Source organism: Symphalangus syndactylus, chromosome 9, assembly GCF_028878055.3.
Source record: "Symphalangus syndactylus isolate Jambi chromosome 9, NHGRI_mSymSyn1-v2.1_pri, whole genome shotgun sequence".
In the NCBI taxonomy this organism is placed as follows: Eukaryota; Metazoa; Chordata; class Mammalia; order Primates; family Hylobatidae; genus Symphalangus; species Symphalangus syndactylus.
In genome coordinates, this window is record NC_072431.2 from 83,307,199 (window position 1) to 83,322,457 (window position 15,259).

The window sequence follows — 15,259 nt, forward strand, 5'->3', positions numbered from 1 at the left end:
GTGGGCAGTGGGCCAGCAGGAGCACACAGGTTTCAGGGCCAGTGCACCTGGGTTCTAGGCCCACCTCCACCTCCAAGCAGCTGCCTGACCTTGGGCAAGTTATTTATTATTCTCTTTGATCCTCAGTTCCTGATAGATAAACAAGGAATAACAACATAGGTCATACTGTGAAAATTAGAGAAAATGCACAATGCTTCTGCCCTGTCAATAAAAGGTACTCAGAAAACAGCAGCTGTCACTGAGACTGTTACCTTGAATTAATCCCATGGCATATGTCCTGTCATCACTTTCCCTGCCTTGAAGACTTGGTTTATTTTCAGCATTTTGTGTAGCATTTCTACTCCCAGACCCTTCCTCCCCTAGGCTTGACTTTAGGATGGGAGTCAGGGCCACTGCAGATAGGCCCATACCCCTGTGTCCACTCTCCCCACTTCCCACTTCTCTGCTTGCTTTCCCTTGGGCACTGTTGAAACAAGAAGAAAGCCTGGCATGGGTACGTTTTCAGCACCACACCCCAGGACCTCTCGGGACTCTGTCCCAACACGTTGTCCCAGTGTTTTCAAAAAAGCCAGCAGCTGCTGACCATGGTGGTGCATCAGCCTGGAGCCTGGGGCTGTGAGGCACATGCTCAGGGCAGGTCCCTCCAGAGGGCTCCTGGGCCAGGCTCAGTGACTGCTGTTAGGTAGTGGCTCACGTCTCTCAAATTCCAGGTGCCCACACAGCGTGGGCTTCCCACCACCAGCAGCTCCCTGGCTGTGGAATGCTTGCAATTTCACAGTCGAGGAAGTAGAAGAAAGTGGGGGAGGCCCATGGGGTGAGGCATGTGCTGACTACAAACTCCAGCTTATTTTAGGAGGCTCTTGGCAAGGACCCGCTATGTGTGGTCGCAGCAATTGGCCAGTCAGCAGATTGAGGATCTGGAGTCCCCGAATGCCAGAGCCATGGCTATGATTAATAATAGCAGCTGATGCTTCAGCCCTTCCTGCCCACACTTTAGTTCAAAGTTTTATTTTCCTGACATTCCATGTATGGAAATCAGCGCATGCAGGTCAGCCTCAAGTGTCTGTGATCCTGAGATATTCACCTGGCACCTACGTGGCCCAAAGTTGCTGTACCAAACAGGAAGACCCAAATCAATTCCTGCACTTTCTCTTTTCATTGAATTTCATATTGACATTTGAGCAGACATTCAGTTTTTTTCTTTTCTTTTTTTTTTTGAGATGGAGTCTTGCTCTCTTGCCCAGGCTGGAGTGCAGTGGCATGATCTCGGCTCACTGCAACCTCTGCCTCCCAGGTTCAAGCGATTCTCCTGACTCAGCCTCCCGAGTAGCTGGGACTACAGGCATGCACCACCACACCCAGCTAATTTTTGTATTTTTAATAGAGACGGGTTTCACCAAGACATTCAGTTTAATAGGAATTTGCTACCCGGCACCTAGCTGATGCTCAACAAATGTTAGACAGGCCTGTGAACGGAAGCTCTTCTTTGTCTAAGATGAACAGTCCATTCTTGGGGATTTATGAGCCGAGCCAGGCTCAGTGTTCACAACGTGATGAAATTAACCATGAGCCCTAAAGGCAAGATGATTCAAAAGGTGAAGAATCCCAGAGTTCAAAATGACAATTCGTTCTGCATGGAAAGGTAGAAATGATTCTAGCACCTGAAGATGTTTATTTGAATGCCTTTTCATTGGCATCCTCCAGAGTGTATATAGAACTTTGTGATGTTAGAGGAATCTTTGTCCCTGTTTATTGTAAGTCATATTTTGAATCCATTTATTTGTTTAGAGAAACGCACACGCTCATTCCGAGGGTGTGAGGCTCGCTTTCATCCCTGACTGAAAGCCTCTCTCCGGTTTTCTCCCCCGCAGTGCTACACACGCAGGGCCCTGTGGATGGCAGCCTTTACGCGAAGGTGAGGAAGAAAAGCTCCTCGGATCCTGGCATCCCAGGTGGCCCCCAGGGAATCCCGGCCACCAACAGCCCAGACCACAGTGACCACACCTTGTCTGTCAGCAGTGACTCCGGCCACTCTACAGCCTCTGCCAGGACTGATAAGACGGAAGAGCGCCTGGCTCCAGGAACCAGGAGAGGCCTGAGCGCCCAGGAGAAGGCCGAGTTGGACCAGCTGCTCAGTGGCTTTGGCCTGGAAGATCCTGGAAGCTCCCTCAAGGAAATGACTGATGCTCGAAGCAAGTACAGTGGGACCCGCCACGTGGTGCCAGCCCAGGTTCACGTGAATGGAGATGCTGCCCTGAAGGATCGGGAAACAGACATTCTGGATGACGAGATGCCCCACCATGACCTGCACAGTGTGGACAGCCTTGGGACCCTGTCCTCCTCGGAAGGGCCGCAGTCGGCCCACCTGGGTCCCTTCACCTGCCACAAGAGCAGCCAGAACTCACTTCTGTCTGACGGTTTTGGCAGCAACGTTGGTGAAGATCCACAGGGCACCCTCGTTCCAGACCTGGGCCTTGGCATGGACGGCCCCTATGAGCGAGAGCGGACTTTTGGGAGTCGAGAGCCCAAGCAGCCCCAGCCCCAGCTGAGAAAGCCCTCAGTGTCCGCCCAGACGCAGGCCTATGGGCAGAGCAGCTACTCCACACAGACCTGGGTGCGCCAGCAGCAGATGGTTGTAGCTCACCAGTATAGCTTTGCCCCTGATGGGGAGGCCCGGCTGGTGAGCCGCTGCCCTGCAGACAATCCTGGCCTCGTCCAGGCCCAGCCCAGAGTCCCACTCACCCCAACCCGAGGGACCAGCAGTCGGGTGGCTGTCCAGAGGGGTGTAGGCAGTGGGCCACATCCTCCTGACACACAGCAGCCCTCTCCCAGCAAAGCGTTCAAACCCAGGTTTCCAGGAGACCAGGTTGTGAATGGAGCCGGCCCAGAGCTGAGCACAGGCCCCTCCCCAGGCTCGCCCACCCTGGACATCGACCAGTCCATCGAGCAGCTCAACAGGCTGATCCTGGAGCTGGACCCCACCTTCGAGCCCATCCCTACCCACATGAACGCCCTCGGTAGCCAGGCCAATGGCTCTGTGTCTCCGGACAGCGTGGGAGGCGGGCTCCGGGCAAGCAGCAGGCTGCCTGACACAGGAGAGGGCCCCAGCAGGGCCACTGGGCGGCAAGGTGAGCTGGGTCTCCATGGGAGGTGCTCCACGGGAGGCTAATGTGTGATGAGAAATCAGCCTAGTAGGTTAGCTTTTGACGAAACCCACAAGGGAAGGACATTTCCCTTGCAGTTTCAACTCTGCGAATTTTGGCCTAGGATCCAAATGCTGTCATGCTGGTGTGGTCCCTTGATAGGAGATTTGGAGGGGTGGGAAGAACCAGGCAGAAGACTTGCTGTTAACGTCAGTGCAGGGGCAGGGATAGCATGCACTCTGCTGGAAAGGGCCGGTCATGCCTTCATTGCAGAATGGGCTTAACAGTGAAACCATTCTTCCTTTGTGAATGTTGGTGGATTTACGAAGGAAGCATACTTACTTCTGTCCCTGTGGTATAGGTCAGGGCTTTGTGGAAGAATGCCAGGTACTTCACTGGGGCTGAAGGTTGGGGATGAAGAGGACTACTGAGCCCTCAGACAGCTTTGGCACAAGGAATTGATTAAGCAGTCGTGGTATAAAATGTTCTGATTACAAATACACGTGTCAGAGTTGGCCATGGTGGTGTGGGGAGACTGGTTATGGAAGGCAGCGGCTGGGCGGAGGCCTGCGGTCCACAAGGGGTTCTACCATGGAGAGCAGCTCTGTGATGGGAGGGGCTTGGGGGAGCAGGCTCAGGGGTGAGGGGACTGAGAGCTGTGGTGAGACCCAGAACCATGGGACCCAGTGCGGGGGCCTCCTGGGGATGCACCAAAACCAGGCCGGGGTCATGCTGACTGCAGGGAGGCCAGGACTGCACGTGTCCTTTTCCCCTGAGGCTGGTGGTTTGGAAACCAGCACAGGGCCTTTCTGCGCAGCCTTGAGGCCTGGGAAGAACCAGGGCTGGGAGTGGTGGACAGGCAGTGACGTCTGCCTGGGTTACAGCAGCACTGTCTTCAAGCTGCATCGATGTAATGGGGCAAGTTGCATGTTGGGACCGGGTTACTATACAGTGTTCTTTCTGTTGGGAAGGCATGAAGGCTGAGGGGACCAGAGAGCTGGAGGTGGTCAGGTCGGCCAGGGAAACACTCAGCAGGCAGAGAGGGGCATTGGGATGGAGCAGGGTTGTCTCAGGTAGGGGACTGTGTGGGTGAGATCGTGTGGTCTGGAAGCTCCTGCACAGAGCTGCATGCCAGGAGAGGATGGCCAGGCTGTAATGGCTATGGCTGGGGGCCACTGGGAGGCTACAGAAGGTGGAGAGACAGAGCTGTGTTCTGGGAGCCCTGGCAGTGCCATGCAGGGACCAGGACCCAAAGGATAACCTTGGGCCAAAGAGTGTGGTGTCCGTGTGGTGCCAGGGCATCCCACATTGGCACGTTGGGGTGTGTTGCCATCTGGGGACCACTGGCTCCTTAGAGGGACTTGCCTCTAAAAGTGAAGACCAGAGAGGTAAAGGACGAGGGAGAACATGGCTGTGTGACGCCATGCATGTGATTCCCACCATGTGCTGGTAACACTGATGAGAGATGCTACCATTTATGCTGGTGTGGTTCTTGGTTTAGGTGTGCTGGCCCATGTCATCATCCTAAGCACCCCGGCTGCAGGCACCAGTCTCTGCCTTACAGTCGTGTTGACGGAGGTGTCAATAGGTTACATGGCCTGCCCAGGTTCACATGGGACCTGCATAGTAGAGCAAAAGTCAGTGCCCTGAGGTGTGGACTCAGTGTCTCCATCCTCTTTGGAGTCACACAGGTGAGGACTGCAGTCCCAACTCAGGTCTGGGGTGGTCTGGGGGAAGGAGCACACACTCTGCAGATGTTGGTCCTGGCTTCAGGTCTGAGTGTGCCGTGGGTTGCCTGAGTGACGCAAGTGGGTAAAGGGCAGCATCTCTGTGAATTTCTCTTCACTCCATCTGTGAGAAGGAAACCCTATCCCAGTGCCTGGCCCAGGGAAGGTGTGAAGAAACGCTCGTCCACATCCACCTTTTACGTACTAGGGGTGTGACTGAGCAAACAGCTGTCATTCCAGCTTACCTGAGTAACTCCATCTTTGTATGTCATGAGCTGGGAGTTTGAAGGAGCCTGGAGAGTCCCCCATGAGTAGATTATTGGACTTTACAATACAGCCGTATAGCAACCACAGCACCACAGCAGGGTAGCAGTTCCTGAACAACAGGTCCAGGTCGATGCATTAAACGAATATATTTGGGAAATTCTGAGTATACGAAAAAGGCTCTAATGGGAAAAAAACTATCTGCAGTATCACACCTGACTTACTTCACCAAACCTTCTTAAAAGAAGTTACTTGGAAACATTAAAATCAGAAGTCTTTTCTCCTGGATAACAGTCTCGTGTAGGTTTGGAGGAGGCTGGAGGTATCTGAGTGTATGTGGAGAAGAGTACTCCATGGCTTAGGTTAACATATGGTAGTCTCTTGAGGTTAATATGTCTTCCAATTGACTGAATTCAATCTTTAATGATTCCCTGTTCTTGCTGCAAAGAAACAGTTATAAGGCCTGGAATTTTAGAAAGCAACATCATATAATCCACCCTCAGATTGGCTGTTTTTAAATTACTTGGTAAACTCATTATTTTTTTGTTTTTATTAATTTTTTTGAGACAGAGTCTCGCTCTGTCGCCCAAGCTGGAGTGCAATGGCGTGATCTCAGCTTACTGCAAGCTCCGCCTCCCGGGTTCACGCCATTCTTCTGCCTCAACCCAGTAGCTGGGACTACAGGTGCCTGCCACCATGCCCGGCTAATTTTTTGTATTTTTAGTAGAGATGGATTTTCACCGTGTTAGCCAGGAAGGTCTCGATCTCCTGACCTTGTGATCTGCCCCCGTCGGCTTCCCAAAGTGCTGGGATTACAGGTGTGAGCCACTGCTCCCGGCCAAACTCGTTACTTTAAGAACACTTTTTTTGTTTGTTTGTTTTTTGTTTTTGAGATGGAGTCTTGTTCTGTCGCCCAGACTGGAGTGCAGTGGCACAGTCTCGGCTCACTGCAACCTCTGCCTCCCGGGTTCAAATGATTCTCTTGCCTCAGCCTCCCGAGTAGCTGGGACTACAGGCATGCACCTCCATGCCTGGTTAATTTTTGTATTTTTAGTAGAGATGGGGTTTCACCATATTGGCCAAGGTGGTCTTGAACTCCTGAACTCGTGATCTGCCCACCTCGGCCTCCCAAAGTGCTGGGATTATAGGCGTGAGCCACCGCGCCCAGCCCAATAACACATTTGATTTTGATTTTAGATCCTCTTTAATTCGTTTTATTATAAAAGTTATTTAATTATCATTTTGAAGTCTAAGGACTTTCATATCTCAACAATAGACCAGTAAAATTCAGTGCATATTTGGGTATTGACAATACAAATTTATTTATTAATCTATTCATATTTGACAGGCATCTGGGGCCATTTGTCCATTTTTTTCATAGCTTCAGAACTAAAAAGATGTCAGAAGATTAGGTATAAGCAAAACTGGATACCAGTCTCCCCAGAGCTTTTTAAAATTGGGAAGTGACCTTCTTGTAGGAACCCTGCCACACATGAGCAACTGTCCATGAGCAGTGATGAATGGACACTGAAGGGTTAGCTGCAGCATTGGAAACAGGGCAGAGTGAGCCATGCCCTTCCTGGGAACTCCGCTTCCTCTTCCAGGACGTGCCTCTTGTGCTAGGTAAGCACCAAGCTGGGAGATGGAGCAAGCCTTGAGACTTGCACTTCATTTAGTGTCAAAAGCCGGCACAGTGTAGAGGTGGTCTCTGAACAGCCTACATGGCAGGCTTTTGGATCTCAGTCCAGGACTTTCTGACCTGATAGAAATCCCATTAAAAAATGCTATTGGACCGAGGCAGGCAGATCACCTGAGGTCAGGAGTTTGAGACCAGCCTGGCCAATATGGCAAAACCCTGTCTCTACTAAAGTTACAAAAATTAGCCAGGCGTGGTGGTACATGCCTGTAATTCCAGCTTCTTGGGAGGCTGAGGCAGGAGAATCACTTGGACCCAGGAGGCAGAGATTGCAGTGAACTGAGACTGCGCCACTGCACTCCAGCCTGGGTGACAGAGCAAGCACTCTGGCTCAAAAAATAAATAAATAAAAAAAATAAAAAAAAATTATTGCTTACTTCCGTAGCTCTCAGGCACTGCAGCTAAGCAAGGAAGGAATCGTTTCTTCCCTCCCTAGCAGGTATAGAAAACACTGGAACTCTTTTGATTTTAAAATTTAAATTTCAGTATTGACATTTCTCAATAGGAAATGGCTACTTTGGCAAGCGGCAGAAAACAAAAATCACTAGATCCTAGCAGGGACACGCGTGCAGGTGTGGTAGCAAAGCAGCTAGTTCCGAGTCCCTGGGACATCGTCAGAAGGTTGGGGATGCTGCTGGAGTGCCTGCACTTTGAAGGTGTCCTAGATCCCCCAACCCATATCCATCTCCTCAGCCAGCGAAAGGAGACCAGGGCTGCTGAGCTGGAGCCCTCCTCTTTCAGCTTAGATCCATGTGTGAATAGGAAGGATTCTGGCACGTCCAAAAGGCTCATGACATGTCCAGAATGGTACCATCACCTAACCCTGCAAGGGGCATCATTTCCACATCTGTGTGCATGAGGCTCAGCCCCATAGATGGCGCGGCATTGCCTGACTGACTGGAGACTACCTTGAATCTCGCTCACAAGGGGAAACCACAGACTGGAAGTTCTGAGAGCGCTATGTCTACATGAGCCCCTTCTTGCTGGCCTGCCTTCCATCTCATCCCTGGACACAAACTGCTACACAACTTTCTTAATTCTGACTGTAGATGAAGGTTTGTCACAGAGACCTCAGCATCCTAAAGTTACCAGAGTCTTTCACTATTTGCAGATTATGTCCTCATTATGAGGAAGACCACCACTTGTGGTAGAGAGTTGGGAATAGCATTGCCCAGTGCTCCTCCAGGGGACTTCTGTGCATCCTGCATTATTTATGAGATGAAAATTATATGTGAAGGCTAAGTATTTCCTGAGAAAGTCTTTCATACCAGCACAATAATAATAATCGTGGTGCTGCTGCTGATGGTGGTGATGATCATGGTGATGGTGATGGTGATGATGGTAATGACTGTGATGATATTGATGGTGGTGATGGATATGGTGATGGTGGTGAGTGTAATGATGGTAATGTTGATGGTGGTGATGATGTTGATATTGATGGTGATGACCCTTATGATGGTGATGACTGATGATGATGATGGTGATGATCATGATAGTGATGATGACAGTGATGATGGTGATGATGATGATGACGATGATGATGATGGTGATGACTGTGATATTGATGGTGGTGATGGTGGATGATGACAGTGATGATGGTGATGATGTTGATGGTGGTGATAGTGATGATGGTGATGGTGATGATGACAGTGATGATGGTGAGACTGGGATGATGGTGATGATGGTGATGGTGGTGCTGATGTTGATGGTGATGATGGTGATGACCCTGATGATGGTGATAATGACTGTGATGATGTTGATGGTGGTGATGGTAATGATGACAGAGGTGATGGGGATGATGTTGATGGTCATGATGCTGATGGTGGTGATTGTGATGGTGATGATGGTGATGATATTGATGGTGATGATTGTTTGGTGATGGTGATGGTGATGATGATGATGATGGTGATGACTGTGATGATGGTGATGATGTTGAAGGTGGTGATGATGTTGATGGTGATGATGGTCATGGTGATGATGGTGATGACTGTGATGATGGTGATGACTGATGATGTTGATGGTGGTGATGGTGATAGTGATGATGGTGATGACTGTGATGATGGTGATGATGTTGATGGTGGTGATGATCTTGATAGTGGTAATGGTGATGCTGATGGTGATGGTGATGACCCTGATGATGGTGATGACTGTGATGATGTTGGTGATGGTGATGGTGAATGATTCTGATGATGGTGGTGATGTTGATGGTGGTGATGATGTTAATGGTGGTAATGGTGATGTTGATGGTGGTGATGGTGATGATGGTGATGGTGATGATGGTGATGACTGTGATGATGTTGATGGTGGTGATGGTGATGATGGTGATGACTGTGATGATGTTGATGGTGGTAATGGTGATGGTGATGATGACAGTGATGATGGTTATGACTGTGATGATGGTGATGATGCTGATGATGGTAATGATGCTTTGGTGATAGTGATGATGATGGTGATGACTGTGATGATAGTGATGATGTTTCTGGTGGTGTTAGTGATGGTGATGTTGATGATGTTGGTAATAGTAAGAACTGTTACTCTGAGTTCCTACACTGTTTTAGGTACCTTCATTTTCACTGGGACACGTAACAGAGCTCTCATCTCTCTGACTCTGCACCCCATGGCTATGTCCTAATTCCACTAAACTCACGCTCTTACACCAGCCAGTAAACCTCTTGAGGAAAGTGCTCATTGTTTTTTTCCTTGGCATGCAGGAAGAGTTCGACATATGTTTGCAAATACAGGGGTCTGGGACAGGCGGAACTGCAAATGATCCTTTTGAGACCTGAATTGCTCTGCTGAATGAGCACTGAGGGGAGACTTATCACTGGACAGTGTAGAGTAGCCCTGCCCACCCACAAGATCAGAGAGAGGCCCTCCAGAGGTGGGGTATCACAAAGCTCTGGTGGCTGAGACTTGGATGCTCTCTGTGCCAGTGAGCACAGTTTTGTATCCTTCTTGTAGAATGGGTGAGATTCAGGGAGTTGGTTTGGGGACATTTTACTCCCCACAAGTGCCTGCCAGCCATGAGGCCCTGCTCCCTCACTCTGGTCTGACTTCTGCTGCCACTGGTGTTTTGTGGAAGAGCCCCTGGGTGCTGCTGCCAGGCTCATTGTCCCCGCCCCACTCTGGGTCTTAGCTTGGTTTCAACCTGCACGTGGTGGGTTTTTTGCATCATACCCTTTTAAGTGGGGGAATATTTCAACTGATGATGTCCCAGTAACAAAAGAAATGACTCAACCTGTGAAATTTATGATTCTGTGGGTGGCAAAAAGCCAGTTCTGTGGTTTTTTTTTCATACCTTGAGGGCTCTTTGCTTCATGTTGTCAAAATATTTTATTCATGTTACATCAGCCTCCACCCTGCGATGACAGGAACCTGGCAGGCCCTGTTCTGCTTGCAGACAGTGCTGTGGCATTCCCACCAGGCATTTAATGTCCCTCCCAGACTCGGCATCTGCTCTGTTAGTGCTAACTCATGGCTGATAACCTGTGCATCCTAAAGAAAGTTCAGAGCAATGGAAACTGTCAGCTTTTAATAATTGACCATGGAGAGCCCGTTGATTTAAATTGTGTGCTAAACCCCAACCAAAGGAACCAAATGTGAAAGCTGGAAGAGTGCTTTAGGATTCAGAAAGCAGCTCATCTACAAGCTCGGATTCCGTGGCAGAAGGCTCACAGCCTCACAAAGTGGAGACATGCAGACAGTCCCACCTCATTTCAACTCCAGAGTTGGGGAACGTGCTGGGGGTGCTCAGCCAGAGCCTCTCAGCCAGGCCTTGTGAGGCAGAGGGATCCTTACCAGGCAGATGGTCTGGAGGAGAGGTGGACTGGGAGAAAGCATAGTGTGCCAGGGAAGTTCAGTGCCGGGGAGTGAGGCTGGAGATGCAGATAGGCCCCACCATGGAGGGCCAGGATGGGGGCCAAGGAGCACGGCTCTTCCCTGAGGGCAGAGGTGAGCCTCGGGGTCTTGGGCTGGGCCCTTGCTTCCTTTTTGTTTTTTTGGCATGGTTACTGTCTGACCAGAAGAGAAGGCACTGAGAAGGTGCACTGAGCCTGGGAGCTCCATTAGGGGCCCAGAGACAATGGGAGATAGCATTTAGGCAGGCTGGGGGTGCCATGGGGTGGCACTGGCCTCCAACTCTGCAAAGGAAGAATCTCAGGAGGGAGGAAGGGAAGTAAGCAAGTGGGCCCCAGCGCCTGCGCCCGTAGCAGCTGGACATTGGAAGAATGAAGGGGTATGCGGGTTTCAGAGCCGTGCTAGGGACACAGGGGATCCATGGTACTTTCTAAAGGTCCAGGTGTCGTTATTATAACTGAGCAGTCCCCAGTTACGGGCGTCACCCCGCCAGTGCCGGGCCCTCGAAGCATGGGGGAAGACACCAGCGTGCGCATCTGAGGTGGAGGATGGAGGAGTGACTGCAGCACCAGGCACAGACACTCCTGGAGCCCTCCAAGGACTCAGGCGTCAGCAAGAGACCAGGGCTCATGCCAGCACCTCCGCCTTTTGGGGGCTGTCTCTGGATGGTCACAGTCAGCCCAGGGTCACCTTTTCTCTGAGAGGCTTCCCTTGGCCACCACCCCCTCCAGGCAGCTGGGTGAGGTCCTAGGACCCAGGTCTTACAAGAGTGACTTCTGGGTACTCACATCAGAGAACCAGGATAAAGGAGGTCTGGGAGCCAAGGAGCCAGGGCCCGGGGCGCTGGACGTGTGTCCATGAGGGACTCTTGCTCTTTCTTTGCTACCACAGGCACAACAAGGCTTTTTTTCCATCTGTGAGCTTCAGTCTCTGGAGGTGGCTGAGAGAGATGGGATATTTATGTGCCTTGAGAGCTCTAAAAAGAGACTCCTGCCCAGGGGTCAGGACTAGACACAGCTCCTCTCGACCTTCAGACCCCGATGCTTTAGAGCCGTGGGTATGAACAGGCCATGTGTATGTGAGTGCACATTTAATAACCAAGTCAGCCCACTGCACTACAGGGAGCTCTGTGGGTGTCCAATTTGGAAAACATTTTAGAACGAGAAACTCAAGTCTGCTTGGGGAAACTGCCATTGCAATTACTTTCTTTTATTGCATAAAACCAACTTTGAAATTTTAGAGTTGATGAGTCATTTCCATTTGCCCCAGAGACTCTCACCCTGCAAAGCAGGGGGACTTGGTTTCCCACCCTGCCACCTTGACAGGCGCTCTTCAGAGACGCTTCAGAGCGTCTTCAACACTGCTGAGAGGCTAGGGCCACAGAGGAGAAGGTGCTATCTGGGCCTTCTGGGACTTTGAGGTGTGGATTCCAGGCTACCTTCTGCTCAGTCTGCATTGCCCGTGATAGCCACAGCAAGGGATCTTCACTGGTTCAGGCCCGAAATGAAGTATCGTTTCTATAACAGATACCTTCTAATGCCATCTTTACTCTTCTGAGATGAAAGTCATAGCGAATATAACCTCCTTAAGCACATATTAAAAACTAAATTTAACACCCTAACACTCATGTCAAAGGAAAAACAAAAAGAAAGTAATTCCCAATAAAGTCATAAGCATTTTGAGATGAAAATCTTTGGTCCAGTCTGGCCCACACTGGAAAACAGAAACCATCCCTCAGGTTTAAAAAATACTCATTAATTTTTTATTGTGGTGAAATACACATAACATAAAATTTAGCATTTCAATCATTTTTAGGTGTACTGTTCAGTGGTAGTAAGGACATTTGCATTGCTGTGCAACCATCATTACTATCTAGTTTCAGAAATTTGTCATCATCCCAAAGGGAAACCTTATACCCCCCTGAAGTCACTTCCCGTCCACACCTCCCCGCCAAGCCCCTGGCACTCACTTATCCCCTCCTGTCCCTGGGGATGTGCCTACTGTGGACATTTTACATAAATGGCATCACAAAATACGTGCCTTTTGGGCTGGCTCCTGTGACGTGGTGTGTGATGTTTTTCAGCTGGATGTGTTATAGCCCATGTGGGAACTTCAGTACTGTTCATGGTAGAGTAATATTCCACAGCAGGGATAGAGCACAGTTTGTTTATGCATTCCTCTCTCGATGGAGACTTGGGTTGTTCCCACCTTTGGCCTTGGTGAATGGTGATGCTGTGATCATGGGTGTGCCTGTGTTTGTCTGAACACTTGCTTTCAGTTGTTTGGGGCGTTGCCCAGGAGAGGGGTTGCTAGGTCCTGTGGCAACTCTGTAACTTGTTGGGGAACTTCCCCACTGATGCTTGAAAGTCATTTGGTATCACCAGGTCTCTGGTGTGTTTCATTTGTCCCCAGAAGCTCTGCCTGAGCTGCACTGGAAGTGGGCTGGTCTGTGTGACCCTAACAGCCTGAGTGCTGGCTCAGGGGACCTGCTAATTTATGGAATCCTAGGTAGGTGGTGGTAGAATTCTCTCCCTCTGTCAGGGTGGAGCAGTTATGACAAATCCACAGTCTCAGGGACATAAAGCAACATGGTCTTTTTCCAATCATGCCACATGTCCACTGCGTTGTGGCTTGACATGGGCCTTATGCCAGGACCTGGGATGAGGGGCGAGCCCTCTCTGTGCACCCAAGGCTGCCCACACTCCCGAGAGCACTGCCGGCTCCCATGGCTTCTGCCAGAAGTCACCGGCTGTGTCGCTCCCCACAGTTCATCAGCCGGGTGGAACTGTGGCCACACTTATGTTCAGTGCAGCCCATGTGGCCCCGAAGGTGGACAGCCCTTGTATCCGTACTGAGGCATGGGATAATAAACGCCACAGTGATTAAAAGAGGAAATGTTGGCCAGGCGCAGTGGCTCAAGCCTGTAATCCCAACACTTTGGGGGGCCAAGGCGGGTGGATCACGAGGTCAGGAGTTCAAGGCTAGCCTGGCCAATATGGTGAAACCTCATCTCTACTAAAAAATACAAAAATTAGCCGGGCATGGTGGCACGTGCCTGTAGTCCCAGCTACTTGGGAGACTGAGGCAGGAGAATCACTGGAACTCAGGAGGCAGAGGTTTCAGTGAGCCGAGATCGTACCATTGCACTCCAGAGTGAGACTCCGTCAAAAAAAAAAAGATGAAGTGTTTGTGGAAGAGGCCAGTAAGGTCACGTGATAGGGGGTGATCCAAAAAGAAAACCAATGCATGTGAACAGGCAGGCATTGGAGCCTGTACAGAAGCCCCGTTGATGGGGTATTTGGGGCGGGGCAGTGTGTGAGGCAGGCGGGAGTCCCCCTTCTGTGGTCTGTAGCTTCTCACATCTGCACGTAAGGTTACAGTTGACTTACAAAACACGGGGTATTGCTGGCATTTCTCATGTTGGAGGGCTTCATTGTGTGGACGTATCATTTCCCTTTTAAATATGCCTTTTTAGAAGAAATGCCACCACCTAGCCATGTACTTCAGTGTTTCCCAGTGGGAAGAATTTTCAATTTTGCAGTCTAAAAAATGGGATTCCCTCCCTCCGCCTTCTGTTGTGGTTTTGCCGGCACCTACCCATTCTCTTAGAATCAGGGTTAGGCATGGAGACAGCCCGACTGAGGAGGGTGGGCCTGGGACAGGAAGGCTCTTCCCTGGGTTAGTCTTGATATGTCCATCAGAACCCTGGCTAATGATTTCCTAACACATTACGTTGTAAAAAACTGCAAGTTGTGCGGCTCTTTAAGGCTATGCCCTCCACGTGGAAGGGGCTGGTCAATCAGTCCTGTTTCAGTTTTGGGAGAAGGCTCCTAAAACCATTTCTGGGAGCATTTCAGCTGGGAGGAGTGTTGGGGCATTCTTGTCATGCCACCCTGCCTCCTTTTACACACTGTCTTGAAAAGATTCATGTGTGTGTGTAAATGAGCTGAGGTCTGGAGGCCTCAAGCTCACCGTGAAGCAGTCTTTGCCTGTTATTTGTTTTCACGCCTAGGAATGCAAGGGAGCTTCCAGAGCCTATCAGGCACACCTGTGTGATGTCGTGCGTCATTCCTAGAGGATCACATCAAGATAAATCAGTAGCTTATGGGGACTTTACCTTCTAGTGCCCAGATAGAAAATGAAAGAAGGCATGTTTTAAAATAGCTAATGTTCTAGCATGTCATGAGTTTTCACCTGTTCTTTTTATTTTTAAAATTAATTAATTAATTTATCATTTGAGATAGGATCTCACTCTGTCACCCAGGCTGCAGTGCAGTTGGTGTGATCACAGCTTTGACCTCCTGGGCTCAATTGATTCTCTCGCCTCAGCCTCCAGAGTAGTTAGGATGACAGGCATGTACCACCATGCCTGGATCATTTTTTTTTTTTTTTTTTTTTTGTATTTTTCTGTAGAGACCGGGTTTCATCATGTTGCCCAGGCTGGTCTGGAACTCCTGGGCTCAAATGATCCACCCTCCTCAGCCTCTCAAAGTGATGGGATTACAGGCTTGAGCCACTGTGCCCAGCCCCTGTTTTTTCTATGTTTTAATTAACTTATTTATCATCGTATATAT

At 49.9% G+C, this 15,259-nt stretch overlaps 1 protein-coding gene across 7 annotated transcripts in view; it reads left to right on the forward strand.

Annotated features, from left to right (window-relative positions):
• The window catches only part of TNS3 (tensin 3), a 314,080-nt gene that overhangs the window by 217,355 nt on the left and 81,466 nt on the right, over positions 1-15,259 (forward strand). For all 7 annotated transcript variants that reach the window (XM_055293200.2, XM_055293206.2, XM_063609575.1 and 4 more), the window contains one exon: positions 1,872-3,128. In XM_055293200.2, coding sequence (XP_055149175.1) covers positions 1,872-3,128 — 1,257 coding nt within the window. The remainder of the gene's footprint in view (positions 1-1,871; positions 3,129-15,259) is intronic.